At 42.2% G+C, this 24,598-nt stretch overlaps 2 protein-coding genes across 9 annotated transcripts in view; one reads left to right on the top strand and one right to left on the bottom strand.

Moving 5' to 3' along the window:
• Nucleotides 1–105: 105 nt before the first annotated feature.
• LOC106562024 (ras-related and estrogen-regulated growth inhibitor-like) lies at nucleotides 106–3,746 on the top strand. The gene is made up of 5 exons (XM_014126552.1): nucleotides 106–115; nucleotides 1,740–1,768; nucleotides 2,448–2,595; nucleotides 3,159–3,251; nucleotides 3,565–3,746. The coding sequence occupies exons 1-5, from the start codon at nucleotides 106–108 to the stop codon at nucleotides 3,744–3,746; spliced, it is 462 nt and encodes a 153-aa protein (XP_013982027.1).
• Nucleotides 3,747–4,075: 329 nt separating this feature from the next.
• Nucleotides 4,076–24,598, bottom strand: part of LOC106561954 (PHD finger protein 21A) — a 47,949-nt gene continuing 27,426 nt past the window's right edge. For 3 of the 8 annotated variants that reach the window (XM_014126429.2, XM_014126432.2, XM_014126430.2), the window contains 13 exons: nucleotides 16,453–16,626; nucleotides 16,106–16,360; nucleotides 15,652–15,735; nucleotides 14,681–15,001; nucleotides 14,030–14,152; nucleotides 13,563–13,614; nucleotides 13,326–13,405; nucleotides 13,002–13,062; nucleotides 11,664–11,830; nucleotides 10,953–11,108; nucleotides 8,899–8,974; nucleotides 8,697–8,800; nucleotides 4,076–8,583 (listed from right to left, as the gene is read on the bottom strand). In XM_014126429.2, the coding sequence (XP_013981904.2) occupies nucleotides 8,185–8,583; nucleotides 8,697–8,800; nucleotides 8,899–8,974; nucleotides 10,953–11,108; nucleotides 11,664–11,830; nucleotides 13,002–13,062; nucleotides 13,326–13,405; nucleotides 13,563–13,614; nucleotides 14,030–14,152; nucleotides 14,681–15,001; nucleotides 15,652–15,735; nucleotides 16,106–16,360; nucleotides 16,453–16,626 (2,052 nt within the window). In that variant the 3' untranslated portion in view covers nucleotides 4,076–8,184. Of the gene's footprint in view, nucleotides 8,584–8,696; nucleotides 8,801–8,898; nucleotides 8,975–10,952; nucleotides 11,109–11,663; nucleotides 11,831–11,919; nucleotides 11,943–13,001; nucleotides 13,063–13,325; nucleotides 13,406–13,562; nucleotides 13,615–14,029; nucleotides 14,153–14,680; nucleotides 15,002–15,651; nucleotides 15,736–16,105; nucleotides 16,361–16,452; nucleotides 16,627–24,598 lie in introns of all 8 variants that reach the window. The other 5 variants (XM_014126433.2, XM_014126435.2, XM_014126434.2 and 2 more) reach the window with 5 other exon arrangements.

Here is a 24,598-nt window from a genome sequence, read left to right as displayed (position 1 = left end):
GGACTGGACTGTGAGCTGAAAACCTGAGCAAATGATGGAGAACAAACAAACCTGTAACCTCCCAGCATCTTATTGAGTAATTGGAGGACCAGACATAGCGAAGTGATGGAAGAGAGTGAGTAAGGATAAACAGTATTTCATATACTCGCATATTTCATATACTTTCATTTATTACATCCAGTGTGTGTTGCACCGATTATTTTAATTTTTTTAAAGAAAATATGCATGAACAGATGTAGTTCTCAGAACTCTGCTGAATCCTGGTTTTGAACTAAATGTTGTAGACAAAATAAAAAAAGTGTTCAACTAATTTAGACGAGCTGTGATTATTTGTAAAGTAAGTTTATGCATGCTTTAGTGTTTCTAAAGAATTCATCAACATATCTCATTGGTTGAAATTGTTCATGGGACATGCAATTGATTTTGGTGATACTTGGACGACTGTCAGAAGGTGGGTGTAGCTGGTGCATGAAGTCAGGCGCAGGAGAGCAGAATGAGTAACGTACTTTACTCAAAATAAAGGCACAAGGTAACAAATACACTTGACCAACAATAAACGGTAATCAATTATGCACGGGTGAAAACAGCACCCATCGAACCGAATGAACATAGAAACAATCACGCACAAAAACATGGGGGAAACAGAGGGTTAAATACATGAACATGTAATTGGGGAATGAAACCAGGTGTGTAGAAAACAAAGACAAAACAAATGGAAAATGAAAGGTGGATCGGCGATGGCTAGAAGACCGGTGACGTCGACCGCCGAACGTCGCCCGAACAAGGAGAGGGACCGACTTCGGCGGAAGTCGTGACAACAAAACATCTGTGGAAAGACAGATATTGAAAAGTATTTTTAAATGGAGACTGATGGCTTAATAAATTGAGTGGGATATTATATTGCACATCCAGGACTGACTCATTTAAAAAGTCTAAAGGTGAGACAAATCTGCAATAGAAAAATGAATGTAAAATAATAATACTCTGAATTTTTGATACTATGTTAATTTAGTATGATGTTTACTATGCTATTTACTATCAGTTGCCTGGGCTTAGCTAGTGTGGGGAGGTCTATGCAAGGTGAAATATTTAAAATACCTAGAGTGCTCATGGTCTGCTTTGTTTTAACTGCAGCCCTGTGTGTTAGATACATCACCAAGCGGTTCATTGGAGAGTATGTATCACAGCTGTTTAAAGGATCGGACCAAAGCGCAGAATGGTTGTAGTTCCACATATTCATTATTACCGTGAAACGTTGCAATACACCAAATACTTAAAACAACAAAACCGTGACGCAGAGAGAAATACACACTACTCAAAAATTAACAACCCACAAACACAAGTGGAAAAACCCCCTACTTAAATATGATCTCCAATTAGAGACAACGAGGACCGGCTGCCTCTACTTGGAGATCATCCAAACCCCAACATAGAAATAGAAACCTAGAAAAAACACATAGAAACAGATAACAAGAAAACCAACCAAAAACACCCCCTGTCACGCCCTGACCTACTCTACTATAGAAAATTACATCATACAAGGGTCAGGACGTGACAGTATGACCATCAAAAGGGTAAAGACTGCATCTAATTTTACTGTACCTTATGCAAGTTGTCACCTCACTATATTAGGCTGACAGTATTCTGTCTGTGGGGTTCTCATAACTTACAGGTGTTGGAAAACTGTGGACAAGGATGGTCTCCTTGTCCACAGTTTTCCAACACCTGTAAGTTATGAGATTTTGAAATATTGGACACAGCCAACAAGGTACTATCCAGAGACTGAGGTCAACATGCTCTCGGCTTTAATCGACCTCAGAATTAAGTCTATATTTGACTGTTTTGGGGATTTGTTTCTCTCTGCCCTTGTGTCAGACCTCTATAAACCCAAAGAGGAAGATTACTCTCAGGCTCAGACAACAACCAGACCCCCATACCATTCCTTCCAAGTCTGTTTTCTTGAATCATGGTGCCTTAAAGTGTCTTGGATATAATATCAACAAAGTTGACGTTGATCAAATATAATGGTTCTGAGGACCAGAAACATCTGATGCGACAATGAAAAGAACACTCAAGGCCATTTGAGTAGATGAACTATCCCATCTACTGTTAGTAGGTTTGAATGAAGATGAAACAAAAAAGTAAACAGCCATCTCATCACTTAACCTGTCAAATGGAAACTCGCAAGGTCAAGGACATGGTATGTGCACATCCTGCAAAAAAACATGTTCCAGGTGCTTGATTTAAACAACAATTGTGGAGAACAAAACAAACTGGCGTATGCTCCCAAAAGTGCTATGCCCCTGCTAGAGTCAAAATGTTGCCATGAACAGACCACTTTTGAGAGCATAAAACCAGTGTACAAGATGTATCTCGTTCTTTATTAAATGACAACTCAACCTTTGTGGTCCCTCCCCATATCTCTTGTTATCTCTCTCTCTCTGCAGGAGTCTGTGGGTTCTGCAGCAACTTCTCTTGAGAGTTCCATTAAATGGGGCGATAGTTTCCTTATTATGTATTCCATCACAGACCGGAGCCGCTTTGAGTCTGTCTCACACTTAAAGAGGATTATTGATCTTGTCAAGCAGACCCTGGGTGAGTTGACCATTTTTTAACTTGTGGAAACAGCAGGAAAGGGCAATCAAATGTTGTTTGGAGTGGAGGGCATCTCATTATTGCAGAGGTTACATCTTCTAAGAGGCTATAGGACAGCCTAGAACCCAACCCACCCATGACTCTTACAGAACCTACTTTACATAGGCTAGTCCAGCTATCTTTTCATTGAAGGATATTACGCTTTTGTATAATGTTTGTCTAATTTATCATAATGATTCTATTAAATCACTCATGACTAGGGGAACTGGTTTTATCAAGGCTGTATTAAGCTGAGTTTGACTGCTTACAACTTTTGCTGTAATAAAATACGTAAGCCACTGTTACACACCAGAACAGTGAATCCACCAGGCAAGATTTATAAAACAGTAGGTCTGCTTATTGTAACTGCAAACGTTATGGGGTGGTTGTCTTTTCTGCATAGCCTCAAATTCCTTGCAAGATAGACCATCCTAAACAAGATCATCTCTGTGTATTTTGTTTATTGTGTGTGTTTTGTGTCCCTTTAATACGTTTCTAAACTCCGTTTCATGCTCTTTCATCAGGCATACCTACTGTAATAGTTGTGAATAAATGTGACATGGAGAATGGAAGGGTGGTGCGGACAGGAGAAGGAAAGGCCCTTGCCAGTGATCTGAGGTGACATGTTTCAATTGATTCACTTGTCTGGTGCCATCAGCAACAACTTTCATTCGGCTATATTCTTATTAGCCTCGGAACACTGAATCATACTACATTTTGAAGATGTGTGAACTAAAATGTAGTAAAAGCTTTTGCCGACACAAGTGAATTAAAATATAATCAGCCAGTGGTGAATGATCCATGCTGGAAAACTATTTATTTGTCCCTCAACCATATCCATACATTAAATTGACCAGTTGACAATGTCCAATTGTTTTCAATGGGTGATGAGGAATGGAGAACTGATCTTTAGCCTCTTGTGTATGTTCTGGTGCAGCTTCTTTGAGTTGTCTGTGGCAGAATGTTCTGTGGCTGTGGAGGTAGCGGTTGAGAAGTTGGTACGAGAGGTGCGTCTGGAATACCAGCGCCACCTACTGGCCATGGACAAACAGTCACGCATGCTCCAGATGAGGCACGCACTGAGCCTCAAGCACCCCGCAGCACGATTTTAGGCATTTTACAGAAAGTGTATATATATATATATATATATATATATACATACACGTTTGTCTATGGCTACATATTTGGTTAATGCACAATTGCATAGAGGTTCACTCAGCTTTGATATGGCACTTGACAACATCAATGGGAGTTTGACAGAAAGCAGCTGAAAATGGATCGGAAGTTGCACTTTGACCAGGAGGTATTATCTCTTACTACCACCTGTTTGACAGTGAATTGTTTGCTGTCTACAGTGTTTGTAAGAAGAACTGTCACACACTAAATCTTGATGGCTGTTTATAATCAGGATATATGTATACAGAGAGAAGAGAAGCCACAATTACAACTTTGTAATTTTATTTAAAAATGGTCAAATAAATAAATACAAATTGATCGAATGCTCCAAAAATCTTGACTTACTGTGACACCGCAATGGAATTTGCCAAACACTGCATACAAATAGCTACATAAAATAACTCAAATACAGGAAGGAGGTCAAATAAATCAGTGGATCACAGGCAACTAAAAGGATTGGTAACAAAACCGTAGTCAAAAATAAACAAATACTTCTTTTAAAAAATTATTGTGAAAAAATACAACTGACAAATATTACAAGAGAGTACACAGTCTGTGTAATAAACCATTTACACTATATTCGGCACATTAGTGCCTTTGACTTGCTTGATTTGCTACAATGCATCTTAACAAAGAGTAAGAATACTTTACGTTGAGAAAAAGCCTTCTATATTAATGAAATGATATGTGTGCATGAAGTAAGAGGTGGGACAGAGGTTACAAGAAAGAGGGGGTCTCCATATTGATGGCAGTGAAATGCAACTGAAATACTTGAAGGCCACAGATGTGACATGATATAGCATGAGAATAACTGTTTTCAGAACTAATCAAGATATGCAGAGATGAAGAATCTAATCAATATTGGTTTCCTAATTGGTTGCTCTCGTTGCGAATATTATTTAGCTGGTGTAGATCATAAATGAAAATAAAATAGGCTTTAAAATCATTCTTTGGATATGAACTTTGTTTCCATATTTTTTTTACCACAGCATGACATTTACTTTCTTTCACAGCACAAAGCACTACACAATATTTGAGTTGGCCATACCACATCATCCCCCATAAGTCAGAAAATAAAAACAATTACGCCCATAATATTCAGCACTTTGCCTTCATAGTTATGATCCAATAAAAGTCATTAATTGAGAGGGACATTTCATTTCCTACATGAGTCGTTGGGGTACGTATACAGTACATTAAACATTTAATGGTACAGCCGTAGCTTTTAATATACTGCTGTAACACTTTACATCAAGGTAGCCTATACCCTGGTTACTTTTTGTTACTTATTCGTTATAATGGGTTCTAAACTAAAATCTGTAAACTACTAAATAACAGATCTATAAACGACTTATGAATATTTTTTATGAAAGGCACCTTAAAGTAAAGTGTTACCAAGGTTGGAAAGGTGCAATTCAGTTCTATATATGAAAAGTAGGAATGTTTTTATAAGTATAATCATGTCCATACAATCTATTTGCATATGTAGGCATAGGTTTGTTGAGGTTTTGACAGCTGTAGTTTTGTTGTTGGGCTCATCATGCTGAGCACAGATGGGGGAGTGTATTTGCCGACATCCTTATTATTTTTATTGCATTAGAGGCACTGAGAGCCACATTTTCTAAGCTTCTGTGCCAAAAAGGCCCAATAAAAACACATCAAAAGGATTATAAAGATAAGATGAAGAATATGTCAATTATTTAACAATATTCTGAAAAAAATCCAGCCCCAATTGTACATATTCATGGTAAGTATGTGTCATCACTGCTGCCACTTCTATCATTTGCATCTTGCCCTGTGAAGATGGCAAGTCAGGAGAGAACTAAAGGATTTAACACTGTTGAGTGTTCAACCAAAAGGTGCATTATAATATTTGCTAATTGCTTGTATTTGAGGGACTTGGTGGAGGGACAACTCAAATAGTAGTTCAAATCACAATCCTTATTTTTCATACACTGGCAAGTCAAGTCAAAACTTATCAGAACTCTCTTATATGATGACTCAGAGCAACTGACCCCTTGTAAATACAATAGATTCCCATGTTAGCCTATCATCTCAGTTCTGTGCAAAGAGAAGTAGATTTCCTGAAGTGGCTCATCCCAAATAGACAATATTTCCACAATTCATAGATTTTTTTTTTTTGTGACACTCAAACAAGACCAACAATACACCGAACAGTTTGTTCACGAGGCGCAACATTTTCTTAAGGCAATTGCTATACAATGACAAGTACCGCAGGCCAAAAGGAAGAGTGGCCTCAACACAAGACTGGGCCATCACTTATTCTTTAACTAATGCTTTCCTTTCGATCTGGCTATAGATTAAAACCGATTTGCATCTTCTCTTGTGCTTTCCAGTTAATTGCATTATTATTATGATTTTTATTGGATTTTGAAACATAAAACATTGCCATGGTTTGGGTGCATTTCATGTCAGAGGAAATATATAAAGCCCTGTAAAAGCCTTCAAACTCTCTAGAAAAGGCACCCCCCCCAGGGGAACCCATACCGTATGGTGTAGTACAGCAAGTAGGCCCTGTGATGAAATGATATGTTTACTGGCAACCTATTCCTTCATTTCCATTTAACGTCCCTAATTTCTCAAGTGTTTCACAACTAATATATCTACATTGCATTGCAACTCTAAGGACTTAAACATGTCAAATGGCAGGTTATAAACAAAAGCTACACATACTGTACAAAAGTGTAACATGAAAAGTGACTTGTCAGTGTGGTGGTGTAAAATATAATCATTCAAATGTTCATATTTACTTCAGACATGTTTATGGCAGGATGAGGGTATGTGGTTTGGTTCCAGTTGTTTTTTGCCAACAAGTTTGTGCTTTTCCTACAGCGTTCCTGACCATTTTTCCAAACAACATTTGGTACAATGTCATTGCCACACTCTCTTTTGTATGTATGTAACTGCCATGCTAAATTTGTGCCTATCTATGGGGACTCCTAATTGAAACCTTAAAAACATTATATAAGAAAATAAGACTGTTTCCCTGCTGTATTTGGATACAATAGCATTTGGCAGTTATGAATTCAGCATTTTGAATAATAATTCAATTGCAAGGATCATCAACAAAAAAAGAAAAGAAAGCTATTTACATCGTTTTTTCCAGTTCTAATATATTTTATAAGAAACCAAAGTAATGCGAAACAGAAAAGCACTTTTGAAGAAGCATATCTTGAGGTTCGAAAACTAGGAAGACCTGAATAGAAATAAAACAAACACAAAAAACCTCTCAGACAATATCTGAACTGATAGTTGCTAAGTCCCCGTGCATGTCTAGAGCTGCATTCACATGGAATATTGATGCAGCAGCTTTCTGTCCATGTCTCTAAAACGTATCACTCAACAAATTGGTCAATCATATTCGCAAAAATGCAAAAAGGAATGCTAGGTTCAGCAACAATGGATAACGCAACACAAGTTATGATAAGGTGACCTCGAAAAGAAAAACGAAGCCTGCAATGAGTCCATGTGATGCAGCTGAAGACCACAGACCGTAAGCTGAATGCTGGGCTCCTCCCACTGTAGCCGGTCTGTCTGGCTGTCTGTTGGGCAGCACTGAGGTGACAGTGGATACAACTTGAACGTGAGGCTGACCTATGTTGATCCATCATCTGTCCTGTGATGTTACTTTAAGCTGTATTGTCAGAGTTGTTGGTGGTCGTAATGGGGTAGGTGGGATAGATGGATGGAGGTGAGCTGGAGCTCCTGTAAGACAAAAAGTGTGATTTGGGACTAATCATATCCCTCAGGCAATACTTCAGTGATTTTCAAAACTGTTGACAAATACTGCAGCAAACAAAAAAACCTCGTCCCCTGGTAGTTTATAAATTCCAAATGGCTGTTATGGTGTTTTGGTTGATCCAATTGTTTCTGGTGTGGTGTAGGTGGTGGATCTTCAGGCGAGCGGGCAGGTCTCGTCTTTGGACATCTCGGATCCATCTCCCCTGAAGCTGCAGACTAAGACACCCTAAGAAACCATCCCCACAAAGAGGCGCTATGGCGACTATTGGAGGCACACATTGGTGTGATGTTTATTACTATTAACAATATCGTTATTATGAGTAAGAGCGTCAATATCGTCAGACTTGAATAATAATCTTTGACCTCGATTGGCATACCACTGGTACATAAGTCACCCTCCTTCGTCCCTTTCCATTTCTCGGACTGATACTCATAATGTCCTCTCGGACAATCCAATAATACACAACTACAATAACAAGTACCCAAAAAATATATATGTCGGTGTGTGTTAATCGATTGGCAACTTTGGGCAACTTCATGGGGTGCTTGATCTTTTTTCTTTCCCTCTCTTTGGGGGTTCCTGTTCCTGTCCCTGGGCTGGGTGGGTGGGTGTTATTTGACCCCCTCTGCTATATCCACAAGGGCCGGTGCTATAGTCTGGGGAGGCTCAAAGGTTTTGCCAAGGCTGCTGCTGTTGAGGTTGTCAATCTCTCTAACTTCCTCTTTCTTCTCTTCCTCCTCGGTCGCCCCGTCCACGTTGTTGTTCAGGTCGTCGCCGCTGTTGTTGGTCATGTTCTTGTGCTCCTCAGGACTTGTGTCGTCCGTGTGGTCAGCACTGGCACAGTCTGCTCCTCCATTTGTCATGCTGGTCTGGACCGCTGGCGGTGAGGCCTCAGGGGAAGGGCAGAAGTTGATGCCCTGAATGAGACGCACCAGGCCCTTGACCTTCTCCAGGGAGTTGTGCATGTCCCTCTGACGGGCCAGGATAGTGTTCTTGTTCTCCATGCATTTCTTTCGAGAGAAATAGGGACAGACTCATTAGTAATTAACCCTCCATGTACTGTTCTGAGATGACTTCACATGCCTTCAGGGTTCGCATCAGTGTCATGCAGTGTAACGCTTACCGTTATGGATTGGCTCAGCTGTTTGACCCTTTGTTCTAGCTGTTCTCTGTCCTGCTTCAGTTCCAAGCTCCACTTCACCAGTTTCTGCTTCTCCTCCTCTTTAGCTGTCAGATAAACCATTACGGTCAACATTAAGTGCTAATTAGATGAACACAAATTCATTTTGGAGGTAGCTCTTTTTATATCTGTTCTTCTTCTGTACCTGCTTTATACGCAATGTAGGAATGAACTATAGCGAGGGTTCCAGGCCATGGGATTGCCTCATCTTTCATCAAAATCTAAAGAAGAAAAGGGAAAACAATTTAATCCATGTCAACAACCGGCTTAGTTCTGCTTCTTTAAAAAAAAAAAAATGTTTTAAATAGCCATTCAACCGTCCATTACGTTTCAGTAGTTTTTGGCGGAGAAAAGTGAGCGGAGAAATACAATTTAAGTCAAATACTGAGCTATATATTGTATGCCCCCCCCCCAAAAAAAATTGGGAAATTACATTATACGAATACAATTGTTTAGAGAAAGAGATTTCGTTTAACAAGTTATACTTTCTTCTCTCAAAAAGGTAGCGTTCAAAATGATTGACACTCCTAAAGATTCTTATAAATGAAGTAGTCAAAAGGTTTAGTATTTGGTCCCATATTACTAGCACAAACGATTCTACAAACGATTCTACAAACTTGTTGGATGCATTCGCAGTTAACGTTAGTTTTGGTGGTTTCAGATGATTTTGTTCCCAATAGAAATGAATGGTAAATAAATGTATCTAGTCACTTTTATTGTAAATAAGAATAACATATGTTTCTAAACACTTCTACATGAATGTGGATGCTACCATGATTACGGATAATCCTGAATTAATCGTGAATAACGATGAGTGAAAAAAAGTTACAGAGGGTCAAAGATTATATCTCCAACACACGCTTGTACATTTAATGTGGATGGTACTGTGAATAATGATGAGTGAGAAAGTTACAGAGGGTCAGAGGTCATACCCTGAAGACATGCTAACCTCTCACCATTACCAATAACAGGGGAGGTTAGCATGTCTTCAGGGTATGACCTCTGACCCTCTAACTTTCTCACTCATCATCATTCACAGTATCATCCACATTAAATGTACACGCGTTTAGAAACATATTAGATTGTTATTTGAAATAAAAGTGACTCTAAAATGACGCAATACATTAATTACCATTCATTTGTATTTGGCACAAAATAATCTGAAACAACCAAATGAACTGCAAATGCATCCAACAAGTTTGTAGTCACTTTGTAGCCTAGTTAAATAAAGATGAAATAAAATGAAAGAAATAAGACAAGCTTGATGTAGTCATTGAATACGGGACCAAATGCTAACCTTTTGGCTACTTTAATTCTACAAGTATTTACGGGTGTCAATTTTGATGACTACCTTTGAGAAAAAACATTATTACTTTTTAATCAAAGTCTTTCTCGAAACAATTGTATTAGTAGAAAATAATATACTTTCCCCAAAACAATTAGCATCAAATATAGCTCGGTATTTGAATGATTTATTTTATACAGTTATTATTGCTCATCTTTATCAAGGGTGTCAACAATTTCGGACCGCACTGTAGATACTTTAGTTGAAGTTGCCTGATTTCATCACCAACTTTTAGATGTTTATACAATCATGGCTCTGAACGCTGTTGTCAGGGATTTTAGGACAGAGAGACAAGGCCATGAATCAAATGATTACTGGTTACTGTAGGTTATCATACTGTATGTTATGGAAACATTGCACAGAGGGATATCAACAGAACACGTCTTCCCTTTCAACCAAGCACCAAAAAGCCCAGGGACACATGCAGGGCCCCTGTGGAGCACTTTGGAGCACTTCCACATAAAGTGCACAAATCTTTCAGAGACTAGACGGACAAGAAAAAAAAAAAGTCAAAAATGACAAGATGACAGTGCAAGAAGCATTTTGTACAAATAATGAAGTGAAATGCATGGCGCTTTCTCATGCCTGTTCAAAAACTTTGTTTGGAGAACATACAAAGCTAGTCTTACTGCTCAGACCCCCTACAATAAGACAATCTCTGAGATTCCTGAGAGCACTAGGACAAGGTGGCATGAGTGGTTCTCACTGAGGTTTCACCTTCTAATATCTCACTCTTACAAACTGGCGTGGCGCAGCTGGAGCTTGTATTAGCTGCATTTAGTTTACAACTGGCCTGGGAACTGCTGGGGGACCTTCTAAGTGGCTGAGACTGCAGGGACAGATGCTGCTGTTACCTGGTCGTGACATTTGGGGCAGATCCACATGCCCCTGGGAATGGTTTTCAAGGGTGGAGCGAGGCAGTCCAGATGGTAAACACGTGCACATGTGTCACACATGAGCAACTGACCACTGCGCCTGCACACAGTGCAGAAGTCCTCATGGATGTCTCCCTGTCAGGAAGAATTGCATCAATCAGTATTGTGGCCACTACGCCCAACCGATCATACCTGGATATGTGGTACTAGAGGAGAGGGAGTCGAACTTCACTGAATGACACCTGCCCAATCTGACTGTGCTTTCAAACTGTCCACATTGTAATTGTGTTTGTGGGCACTGGGTGTTGTTCACACTAACCAGTTTTCACTGGATGACCGCGAGTAATGTTGCTGGTCACGTTACCCTACCAAACCCCAAACACCACTGTCAACTGCAATGACGTGCGATGCGTTGATCCAAAACATCCTCAGCCAAAGGAGTGAGGGACTTTTCACTTTGTAAGGTTATGGACACCAGGACACACATAGATTGTCACACATAAATGAATGATGGATGTAATGGCATGTAGGGTGTAAAAGTGAATGGATGTGGAAGGTTTCATGTTGTAAGGAGGGGTGGTCTGTCCTGAAACCATAGGGCCTCAGGGAGATACCACTGAGGGGGGGGGATTTGGGGGGAGGTTTTCTCTAGTCCTGGTAGGTGCAGTAGGCTCTCCATCATCTACTTACATCCCCGGAGCTGGGTCTAGGCAGAGGGAGGGTGTGGGGGTGGACGGGGAAGTGAGAGCCCCCCCTCTCTGGCCGGTGGTGGGCCGGGGAGGCGGAATGACTGCTGGTGGGGGATGTTGGGGTGTGAAGACCCAGCTCAGGAACACTGCTGTATTTGGGTGGGCGACCTGGGTGAGATGAGACACGACAAAACAAAACAAAAACAAAAGAAAGGAAAATGGGAGAACAAAATAAAAAAAACATTCTCATGACATACCTGTGACAATGGGTCCTCATTGGCTAGCGCATAAGGAAGAGGAAGAGGAGGAGCACAGACAGAAGCGTTAGTACACAGCGAGGGGGAACAGCATGAAGTCGGGTCAAGAGGAAGGGTGAGCTGGGCAAAGCTGACAGTTAATTAGGACACTAGTTCCGAGAACAAAGCAGGCCAAAGCAAGACATAAGCCACATCGCATCGACCCGCAGGGCAAGACTTTGTTGAAACAAATGTAAAATCTAATATCTACATTATTTCAATGTACTATATGAAACAATAGGTCAAATACAACATTGGCAGTCAGAACGTGGGAAGCAAATGCTTGGTTCATATGAGGATTCATTCTCCTAAATGTTCTACTCACAGAACCGCAGTGTACCACTAAATATGTTACATAACAGGCCTCTTAAGTCTGTTACAAACAAATGAGTAGTGAGATCTGACTTGGCTTGACACGCCATATTAGCCTGAAATCCACAAACCTGTTTTGTTAACATTCCACTACATATTCTCCCGTGTAATGCTAAACATGAGAAAGAGTGGCAAGGAGTGGAATGCTAACTCAGACTGGTACCCAGGCTAATGCCATACACATAGCATTCAGACAGAGACATGGCTGAAATCCACATGTGGTTTTGCTTGGTGGAGTCCTGGGGTGAGCACATACAGTACAGAGCTGTGAAGCCATCCTCAACAATACATTCAGAGCAGGGTAGCCTTCCCATCTTACTGAGAGGGCAAAGAGAGCTGGTTAAGTAGCATGAATTACAGACAGGGCAAAAAGCACAGAGTCAAGTGGCAATAAAAGCAGGAAATGCAAGGAAAGAGACAGCTTTATTGCACAACCAAAAGAGCTCCTACAGTAAGTCTGTGATGGGGCAGTATCACGGTACAACAAAATGATGTATACTGGTCTCCACAGTTTTATGAGATATGACAGCATAGACTTCCTCCTGGTGTCTGGGAGAGACTGGTCCTCCTGGTCCAATTGACATGGTGTTAACAAGGTTACAAGGTGGGTCACTCCACACAACCCTGAGTAGCTAGATGTTTCCATAACCTGACAGGAGATTCATACTGACCTCTCTTCCTGGTGCCTTGGTGTAGAGGAGTGTTCAGGTATGTGACGCCGTTCTTCTTACGCTGTAAATATAGGTTGTGTTTACTACTTAGGTTTGGTTCTCTCACAGCAGATCTAGAACAGGTACAGTATTCAGAGTTGGGGTCGGTTCCATTTAAATTCCAGTCAATTCAGAAAGTAAACCAAATTCCAATTCCAAATTTTCCCCATTGACGAGAATTGGAATTTCAAATGTACTTCCTGAATGGACTGGAATTGAGACCAACCCTGACAGTATCATCATAATGCCATAATAATAACAACGTTAGTGGCCTATATACTGTACCTCCGGCTCAAACACTGCTCCACTGTATACTGGGTTTGCTGTTGTTCTCCTCTTGCGCTCCTGCCTCCGACTCTGGATCTCTGCTCAGGTATAGAATAGACCAGGTCAGTATAACACATTGGACATATCTGAGGTTAAATTGTCTTCATGCAAGCGCAGACATTATTGTAAAAACGTATACAGAACAGGGTGTGGGGGGGTGCTATAAAAGCAAAAGCTCCATTTGGGTCTTCAAACCTTCCAGATGGTCATATGTCACAAGTCCCAAGGACACCATGAAGGCAAGTTTCTGTGGGAGAGAACAAGAAATCAAATGTTCAGTAAACGTGTCAGAAAACAAGATTGGCCCACAAAGCTGAGCATCTACAGTACCAGTCAAAAGTTTGGACACGCCTACTCATTCCAGGGTTTTTCTTTATTTTTACATTGTAGAATACGCTGGTTGAGAGAATGCCAAGAGTGCGCACAAAGCTGTCATCAAGGCAAAGGGTGGCTACTTTGTTTAACACTTTTTTTTTTGGTTACTACATGATTCCATATGTGTTATTTCATAGTTTTGAGCGTCGACACTATTATTCCACAACGTAGAAAATAGTAAAAATAAAGAAAAACCCTTGAATGAGTAGGTGTGTCCAAACGTTTGACTGGTACTGTACTTTTATTTTCTTGTTTTCATTGCATCTGTGTATAGAGTACATGCCCACCTGGGGGTTGTCCTCTCTCTTGTTCCTCAGCAGGGGTGGAGGGGTGCCTCTAGCGGTGTGTGAAGGAGAGGAGGGCGCACTGGCCGAGGTCTTCGGCTCTGTAACACCCCGAGCTTTAACAGTCTGGAGGACGGAAGTAACAGAGTTAGCCGCGCACAACAAGAGTCGGACTGTGACGGTGGATGTGACGCCCCTTCATGAGAGACCGCTCTCAACGAGGAGAAACACACATCTTCACACACAGCAAACCAGGACAGAGGGTGGTGATGACCTGTCTTATGTAGGCGGAGGACTCTCCATTCGTGAATGTTATTGGGAGGTCTTCCAATATTCAGTGTACCTACGAATTCACTCTCTGGAATAGAGTTGTGGCAGCCGCTCAAGTACCTAGCTATGCACATCAACAAAGCAGGATGTCTATGCCGACCAAATTGAGTTAAGTAAGAAGCCTGTGATGAACACAAAATAGCAAGGCTAACAGCAGGGTGCTTCTTGGTTTAACAGCAATGAAAATGGTAATTCTACTACCGACGGCCCTACTGAAGATATTATCTGGAAGCTAATAGATTTCATTTCATTGGGTCCACGGAGAAGACTGTAATTTAAACAAATCAAGTTTGCCCGCCCCCTCTTTGTTCCCCCTCCTCTCACCTTGGTGTCAGGGCTGAGGCTTCTGATCTGAAGGGTCTGATGAGTTGCCAGGGTGGCCGTAATGGTGGCTGGCGAGGTGATGACGATGCCAGTCAGCTGGGCAGATGGCAGGGTCTTGGTGATGCTGGCGCAGGGCTGGCCGTTTACAATGTGTACCTGGTGGATGGGCCCGGTGGTGGAGGCCAGTGAGGTGGAGGTCAGCTTGGTGGTCAACATGACAGGCCGCTGGAGGAGCTGAGGGGCAGCCAGCATGGGAGGAGGGGGCGCAGGGGCGATGGGTACCGTGGAAGTGGGCGTAGGCGTGGCTGGTTTAGGTCGGACCTGGTCCACAATATAGACAGGAGGATAGTGAGCATACAGTATGTAAGGGCCAGTAAACAGTAAAAAAAAGTGCATACCAAATACACAGCATTGTCATTAGCCCTCTGTGATCAACACACAAAGCAGCAACAACAGAGGGCATGCCACATTCACAACCAAGGTTAGCAGGAAGTGGGTTGGCACTGGGCAGGTAGATTGAAGGAACAGCCAAAGCACGTGGTAAGGAACAACACTGCTGACATAGATAGTGAAGCCAGGTAGTTAGCAAGGGGTTACGAAAATGCCACTGAAACAGGTCTTGGGTCAAGCCTTCGGTCCTGAACAAAAAGCATATGAATGCAGGAACACACACACGTCACAAAAGGACACAAGACAAACAACAAATTAGGAAGAACTTGCTCCACCAGTCCCCTCCAGTAGAATCCCTATTCAGACCTCTGAATAGAAAACCGTTGTAGTCTGGTAGGCTATCCAATCAAACTGCCTCAAATGGAGTACATTTGACGTTGTAGGACGTCAGATGATAGCTAACGAATTAAAAGCTTAGAAGCTGGTCATTCTAGGACTGATATCCAGTCTAAACGCCCCCTGTTAGTGTTACTGGAGAGAGGCTGCGGGGGTGAGGGGAGGGGAGATCCGCGTGGACGAACCTGCGTTAGAAAGGTAGGTCGAGGCGTCAGTCTAGGCGGAGGGATAAACTGAGGAACTTTGATAGGCTGGGCGGTGGCCTGCACCTGCGACGAAACCATCCGTTTACACACGTTAGAGAATGCGAAAAAACCACACACAGTCTCAACGAGATAGGCCCTGAGGACACGCTCGTGAGCGAGCAAGTTCACACAGTGAAGAAAAGTTGGTCCCCGATCCGATTCATCCCTTGTGAAATCTTTCATTTTGCAGACGCTCCTGCGGCGACACGTCCTCATTATCTAAAGAACACATGTCAACCCCATCTGTGCCCTGTGATTTCAAACGTTTGTTTACAAAATCAGAAATATACCATTAACACAAAATCGGGACTTCAGGGACACTTCAGTGTAAATGAATTGTATGTGCAGACAATGAAGCTGAGTGAGTGACATGCGGTACATGCAGTATACTTACAACAATAGTGTTCTTGGAGACAATCCGAACCGGCTCCATTCCTTGATGGGTCAACTTGCTGGATGTCTGAAGGTTGATAGGTGCACTCAGTGAGTCAGGGTGACCTATGCTGGCCTTGGGCGTGTTGCTGATGGCTGTGACCTTGGCGACGGAAGGTCGCGGCGTCACGGTGAAAGCAGGCATGGTAGCGGTGGCAGCTTTCAGTACCAGAGGTAGAGTCTTAGTGGCGATGACCGGGGTGATCGTCATCGTGTTCTGTCCAGGAGAGAAGCTAAGTTGAATATGGGGCTACTTTCAACAACACATACGAACAGATTGCTATTACAGCAGTGTGTGTGAACAAGTACCTGTGGCGTGCTCAGTTTGTCAGGCGAGGGCAGGGAGGGTGGGGTGTGGAGGTTAGGCAGGGCAGAGGCCTTCCCATCAGGCTGCACTGGGTGCTGGGGATGCTGATGGGCCTGGACCTCCGGATGATCCTGTTTAACCAGCAGCTCTTTCCTCAGCTGCTCCACCACCTTCTTCTGCAAGACAGCGGAGGACAGACAGATTTAAGTCGACAGAAGGAATTCTGGAGTTTTCATATGGATCATGCTGTCCTAGAGAGGTACATACATAATGATGACTCAAACAAAAAACTGTCCACTATCAGGATATCAAAAGCACGAAACAAAAGTAAAAAGAGACAAGCAACTGTCCTTGTCAAATGTTATTCTTTACCTCATACAAACCCAATTCCCTTCGTTGCTGACTCAGTCATAAAAAATAAAAATAAAATCTTCATAGGCAATAAAGGCATTTTTTGCTTAAACGTAATAGAAATGCTTTCTGCTTAAGGCAGAGGGAAGTGGTGAGGTAAATGGGAACAGAAAGAGTGAGAAGAGAGAGGAACAGCATCTGCCTCAGGTTAAATTCACACTGAAGAGAACAGCATCTGCCTCAGGTTAAATTCACACTGAAAATAAACGACATCAGCTGACCAAAAAAAGAAATGGCCACATCGCACACTGAACTAAAGCAACGGTGGAATCCAAACTGTGTATATTACCCAGTTGGTAGTTGAACAAAAAACAATGTTCCATGTATCCACATTTTTATTCTGACTAGACCTTAATAAAATGACATGAGGATTATTTTCAAATGCATGTAGGTCTAAATCCTGTTAGATATACATGTAGCCGTCAACGGGTACCAGGAACCAGGAAGTGTCCTGGAGACTTCTAGTTATCCCTTTGTTGTGGCAAAAAGGCACAGATTCAGTATTATATGTGTATATATTAACCACAGCCAACTACTACATCTAGAAATGAATACAAAGTAAATGAGGATGAACAATCCTTCTAGCCTCCTGCAGAATCAGTTCTTGAAATTCAGTTTGGAATTTGGTCCAATAAAATACCGCCTGGAACTGTTTTACACACACTGTGACAAAGACACACAAGGCTTGACAGCACAGCGAAGTGGCAGGTGTCCCAGATTCCCCCTGGCTACGGCACATAGGACACCTACCCCAGTCATGAGCAGCCTGCTTCTAGGCAAATCATCTGTGCCATCCCCCAACAACAGGTTTATACTGGTTCTGACACAGCAAGTCGCAAACAGTCTCAATTATCTGCAACCTTACCCACACAGTGAGCATCAATCCTTATCTGGTAGGCTCATAGAATGCTTTGCGGTTTATAATACTTCCTGCTTTCTCCTTTATGCCCAGAGAGCTAATTGCTGAACCTTGCGCACACACACACACACACACACACAGTTTCCAATTGGCTTGGCTTCAGACTAGTTTGCATTGACTGTGGCACTGCCACTGCCCCTCGCGGGCCAGCCAGGAGATAGGAGAGGACACATATGATGAAGTCAGCACAATGAGACGCAGTTCATTCTTCCCTCACATTCGCTCTATTGATGTATGCATTGAAAGCGCCCAGACCCCCCCCCGTCTGATAAGACAGAACAGAGTCAGACCGCTCTAGTTCACCTCTGTCCATTCACTCACACTCACTGCAGTGAAAAGTGAGCCAATGTCCTCTCAGAAGCCATGGTTCGGGCTGAGCCAAACTTTTTGGAGGGCGTTGCATCTGAACCAAGGGTAACCGACTGTCTACGTCCATTCTGTCAGAGCAAGTAAAAACACTCAACTGTAGCTTTACAAGGAAAATATAACCATTCATGAATAAATATAAATCCCAATAATGTATATTCTTTCTTACCTTTCATCTGACTTAGTACAGTAATGATCATGCTCTTTTTTTGGTATATATATATATCACTGACATTGACAATTGTTAGATTCATACTACACTGTTGAGGAAAGAGCTCGCACGTAAGCATTTCACTGTAATACCATTTAAAACTTAATTTGATCCCCAATAGGAAAACAACCTTTACGTTTCGTTCTATTCATCGAAAAATACAATATTTTTGTTGATCAAATCAAGCAGGAGTAAAATACGGAACAGTCCGTTTGGAAATAGACCCGACATGCATGAACAAACACTCTGAGACCACATGGCAACTGCAACATGAATTAATAACCAGACACAGGTGTGTCTGAACAAAAAGGCCAACCTGTGCACATGAAATACAACAGCTCCGGGGAAGAGCGATAAGCATGAGGTTTTTAGAAGTGCTGTTGTGAATGACATGTGTTTGTGTGTTAGTTTAACAAGAGGGGATGTATCAGAATTAGCCAGTGGCGTCCCCCTTCCATTCATGTACTACATCCACCCTCTGGTCTACAATCCCACCACTGCCCACCTCTAATGTAATCTTTCATTGGTTTTGAGGCGAGGGTCCTGTCAGCTCTACATGGTGATGCTGCTCACCTTCCCTTATCTCCTCTTAAAATCAGGCCTATTTAACTGCTACAGGCGCTGCAGCTTTCCACCAGTCAGTGCAGCTTTCCACCAGTCAGTGCAGCTTTCCACCACTCAGTGCAGCTTTCCACCAGTCAGTGCAGCTTTCCACCACTCAGTGCAGCTTTCCACCACTCAGTGCAGCTTTCCACCATTCAGTGCAGCTTTCCACCACTCAGTGCAGCTTTCCACCACTCAGTGCAGCTTTCCACCAGTCAGTGCAGCTTTCCACCACTCAGTGCAGCTTTCCACCCCCCAATTTTATTTACATACATTTTTTTCCAGAGACTTCCATGTGCGCATGAATTAATCAATTATAAAGTCAATTTGATTTTACCAATCTAGTTACATAATGGGAATCATGTATTTGGATGGTAAATCTCTGTTGATAAACTGTGTAAATCAAGATGTAGCCTAGGCCTATCCACAATACAGGTGAATGCATATTCAATAGCAGTGTGTGCATGCATTGAGTTATTGAGCTTGTTTTGACTGATTTCATGGGGCTACAGATGAAAAAATCAGTTTCCCTTCCATTTGAGATAATTGCAGTCAGTTAGCGTGACCTTTATGAATTATGAAGCCTTTATATGGTTTATTACATGAATTTTGAAGAATTCACAACAAGTGACGTTATATGAGATAATCTTCATCAGCTAACAAAACGTTTAAGATCTCCTAAGCCTGCTTTTACCACAGACCTTATTTTCTGCGTTTATCTAAAATCCCCCCCCCCAAAAAAACTGCATTCATTTTCCCCGTAGGCTTTGTCCAACGAACCATGGCAGAGTTAGCGCTTATAAAAAAACGCCATTACTTTTGCTCTCTATAGATCATCTTTGGGAGAGATGTGAGTGAGACCAAATAAGTGAACGGACCACTCGAGGACCACTTTGGAAATAAGCATTTTAATTAATACTTTCAAGTGATATCCTCTGGGTTCACATTGTGCATTTTGTTGTATATGTCTGTTGCCCAAAATAAATTCAATTCAATTCAATGAATAACGTTTTTTGGTGGCAATCAGCTTGGAAAATCTGCATATTTTGCCTTATGGTTGCATATTATCACAAACAAGGTAGTAGGATAGTGAATTGATGTTATGTTAGCTTTAGCTGTCAGCTAGCAAGGACATTTTGCTTACAAAGCTGGAAGCTACCAGCATCTTCTTCCATTGTAAAGTGTTCTAGCCTGTAATGTACTAGCCCGTTTTGCAAACAGTAATTAACAGTTGCAACATTTCTACATGCCGTGTCGCATTATTCAAAGTGGGTTAACTTCTGTGCAGCGTGAGTTGGAAGCGAACATGACGCAGCCCAGACTCCAAGTGCAGGTTAGCAATGACTAAGTGGGGTCGGCAACGCTGATAGACAGGCTTGATTCGTGAGACACATTTGGCAGAAGTACTGAAAATAACACATTCTAGTACCGGACCGTTTTTTAAAATGTTATAGTATCGAAAAGGTACAGACGTTTTAGGTATACCGTGCAACACTACTAATAAGCACTAAAGGCTCAACATTGGAATTTCCTAATCTGCTCAGTGCAGAGAGCGTCTGCTAAATGACTTAAATGTAAATGTAAAAAATGTCCTGTTAAGCCTTGAGGACCGATGCAGTGATTGCTATTATACTTCCTGTTTAACTAATGATTTTGTTTTAAACCAGCCTTTTTACAGTCTGCTTATTATGGGAATTCTAATTAGACGATCGTGTAAAAGGACTCTACATGAATCGCATTCTTTTTTTAAAGTCAGTGTAACGCTTTCGATTTTATTTGGCAAGGTCATTGATGCATATGCACGAGCTGCCCTTTAGTGCTCCGCAAAGAAGAATTGGGCACATTCAAGCTTTCTCTGCTGTCATTGCCATCAGCTACATTGAGTCAATGGACAAATAACTTTCTATGCCACACACGCACGCACGCACACACACACACACACAAGCTTGCAAAGCAGGACAGCTGCCACGGTGAGACAGGTTTCATCAAAGACCACCCTCATGATTCTGACAGTTGTCCTTATCAGACAACAGCTATCAGCAGCTAAGGTCTTGGGACATCTTGGGCTAATGCAAGACATCTTGTATCATCCTCAAACGTTCCACATCTCTTACTCCACATACAGCTACAGTATGTGAACTACTGTCCGTAGGTCCTTTTAATGTACCTCATCTTTTAGCATAACCACTCAGTATTATCTGATGCTCAGTAATAGCTAGACCAAGCTGACAGCTTTTCAGAGGCCATTTTCACAGCAGGATACGTTTCATTACGCAGAAGTCCTTGGGCAGACGGTAGTTCAGCCAGTTAGGTTTCCTTTTTTGGGGGTCTCCCTAGCGATGGAATGCTTTTTGTTGAGGGAACACAGCACAGCCCAGTAGGATACGGTAAGAAACCTGCACAGGCAGAGATGACCTCCAGAGGGCACAATATGGTCACAGAGCCTCTAATGACAGAAATCAAAGCGTTTACTTCTTTGATGGGGGGGGACACTGTTTATCAGTTGTATGTACAGACAATGTGGTCAAGGCTTAAATGAGAAATTATGAATAAATAAGAAGTCAAAAGCCCTGAATCCCTCAAAAAACCAAAACAGGAATGGACAATGACTAAATATTACACACAAATCAGTCTGATGTGCTTTCTTAAAATCATTTGTTGAGAGACCATAGCAGCAATTCCTTTCCAGTTATAGATGTGAACCACAAGTGAGTCATCTCCAGATGCTAGTTGGCGTGTTTTGGAGGCCTTGCAGAAAGCCCTGTGTGTCTGCTGAAGTGCTGAGTTGGCTGCTGAACATACGGCGCAAAGCAGTGGTTGGCTAATCAAAGGACCCAGTGCTCACTCAGCACGCACAGCAGGGCGCCCTATAACTGTCCCACCTCCCACTTTCTCTGGGAGGGTCTGTCGTTCACAAATTATACATAGTGGAAAGTCCAAAGGCTGCCTGCCGGGGAAAAATCTGAACCAATGCTCTGCTAAATGGTCTTTAGTCTCTGGCTTCAAAGCATCAGCTGTTTCCTCTGTGAGCTTTCCTCGGGGTGTGTCAAAACCCATAGCGCATGTTTTAAAAAGCCCTTTCTTCATCTGCATTGCCGCTATTCAGGCATTCACTACGTGACATTGTCAGACCTCTTTGTCATGAGTCCCCGACTACACGTCGATCACTCACTGGGATCTCTACCGTGTGAGTGACGGGCGAGGGTAAATTGCACTTCATCACTCAGCCTCCGATGGCCATCCCCCTGTCAACGAGGACAGAATGCTGTCATTTCAAATGAAATACAAATGGGAGGGGAAGCAGTGACTCACAGATGAGGTTGACTTTATAAAAGCACAAGCTCCTTTATTTCCCCATCTCATCTCAAGGGAGGGATATAACAGATGGAATGAAGGGGTACACTCTGTTCAGAACCAATCCTCCTCATCATGTCATGCTGTACCATGGAAACCGTGTACAGCAGACCTGGGTCAAATACTGTACATATGGCATATATACTGAACAAAAATATAAACGAGCCATGCCCAGCCCATTAGAATTAGTTTTTCCCCACAAAAGGGCTTTATTACAGACAGAAATACTCCACAGTTTCATCAGCTGTCCAGGTGGCTGGTCTCAAAACGATCCCACAAGTGAAGAAGCCGAATGTGGAGGTCCTGGGCTGGAGTGGTTTACACGTGGTCTGCGGTTAGGAGACCGGTTGGACATACTGCCATATTCTCTAAAACGACGTTGGAAATGAACATTAAATTCTGGTAGAGAAATGAACATTCAATTCTCTGGCAACAGCTCTGCTGGACGTTCCTGCAGTCAGCATGCCAAATGCACGCTCCCTCAAAACTTGCGGCATTGTGTTGTGTGACAAAACTGCACATTTTAGAGTGGCCTTTTATTGTCCCCAGCACAAGGTGCACCTGTGTAATGATCATGCTATTTAATCAGCATCTTGAGATGCCACACCTTTCAGGTGAATGGAGTATATTGGCAAAGGAGAAATGCTCACTAGGGATGTAAACAGATTTGTGCAAAACAATTGCGAGAAATAAGCTTTTTGTGTGTATAGCAAATTTCTGGGATATTTTATGTCAGCCCAGGAAACATGGGACCAACACTTTACATGTTGCGTTTATATTTTTGTTCAGTTTACTTTTAAATGACTAACATGCGCTTTATTTAATGTGCCCGGTACAAAGAAAAAAAACAAAATAGTCCAAACATTTGATTTAGCTTGGAGTTATAAATATTATATATTGGCACTGACCCTGGAACTGACCCGGTATATAGCTTACGTATGTTCTTCTTATTTCTATTTTCTTTGTGTGTTTGTTCTACTTTTTTTATAGTACTACTGATATAGATTACTGCATGGGAAAGAGAAAGCAAGAAAGGCATTTCACTGTACTTGTGCATGTGACAATAAAAACTAGAAACTTCAAGATAAACAGACTTATAAATGATGGCATCCAGTATTACTCATCAACATTCCCTAAGATGTATCTTTTCCCATAAAAGCCCAATCCTGTGTATTGGTACTCAGCTATCGTCATTGGCTTACGACCTGCTGACTCTGGCTTTCCTCTCCCTCTCATTTTTATATTTTCATTTTTTATCTTCCTTCTGAAACAGGATGAAATGTGAGCGGCACATCTGGTGCTTCCCAGCCATGTGGAGGGAGGTCTGGTGGGGTTGGGGCTGCCTGCCTCCTCTCAGCCTCTCAGGTGTGAGGATTTATCCCCCCGACAGTCTCCCCTCCCCTTTTGTGCTGATGGTATTTAAACAGCATGTTGAGCCCTTGATTGAAATTCCTCTCACACTACCGCTTGCCTCACAGTCCTCCCTCTCTCACTCTCCCTCCCTTCTTTCTCGCTATCTCTCGGAGCTAGAACTAAACCCATCACAGACACACATTAAACGCTCGCCTCTCGCTCCATCTGGGCAGATCCATGACACATACAAAGCCTCCCTACTGCGGCCAGTGTGTGTAATTGTAACACATACTGGCATGCTTGCACGCACACACACACACTACAGATTACATTGGGCTATCTGTACGCACAGTAGCAAGAGGTAGGCTACCCTGTTCCTGGAGTGTTGCAGGTACTGCAGGATGTTGTTCCAACTAGGCATCATTGATCAGCTAATCTAGTTTAGTGATTGCCTAAACTCAACACACCTGGTCGTCCTCGGCCCCCCCAGAAGTTTCCATTATTTTGTTTTAACCCTACTGGCACACCTGATTCAACTAATCATCAAGCCTTTAACTAATTGAATCAGGTGTGCCAGTTTAGGATTAAAACAAACATTTTAAACATTGGGGGGGGCCGAGGAGAGGGTTGGGAAACCATGAGTAAGAGGGCTACGTCTTCCATGTCCTTTTGTTTCGCAGCAAAGATTCGTGAGGGAGTAATAAACACCAGAGGAACCAATGCGTCAGCTACAATTATTCACTGCTCAAAATATCCTATCACCACACATAAATACACAGAGACACACACACACACACACGCAGTTACGCACACGCAGCCAATTCAAAAATACCAAGTGTCAGGTAGAGCTGTATTGTTCTGAGATTATTTTCACGCCACAGCTGTCTAATGAAGGCAAAGTCATATTTTCACACCCCTTCACTAAAACGAG

Source organism: Salmo salar, chromosome ssa11, assembly GCF_905237065.1.
Source record: "Salmo salar chromosome ssa11, Ssal_v3.1, whole genome shotgun sequence".
Classification (NCBI taxonomy): Eukaryota; Metazoa; Chordata; class Actinopteri; order Salmoniformes; family Salmonidae; genus Salmo; species Salmo salar.
Note: the sequence above shows the minus strand (reverse complement) of the source record. Positions and strands in the feature narration are given on the sequence as shown.

Coding starts and splice junctions, on each gene's coding strand:
- LOC106562024 (XM_014126552.1), top strand. Junction 1,769..2,447: donor TATTGGACACAGCCAACAAG/GTACTATCCAGA, acceptor CTCTCTCTGCAG/GAGTCTGTGGGTTCTGCAGC. Junction 2,596..3,158: donor TCTTGTCAAGCAGACCCTGG/GTGAGTTGACCA, acceptor CTCTTTCATCAG/GCATACCTACTGTAATAGTT.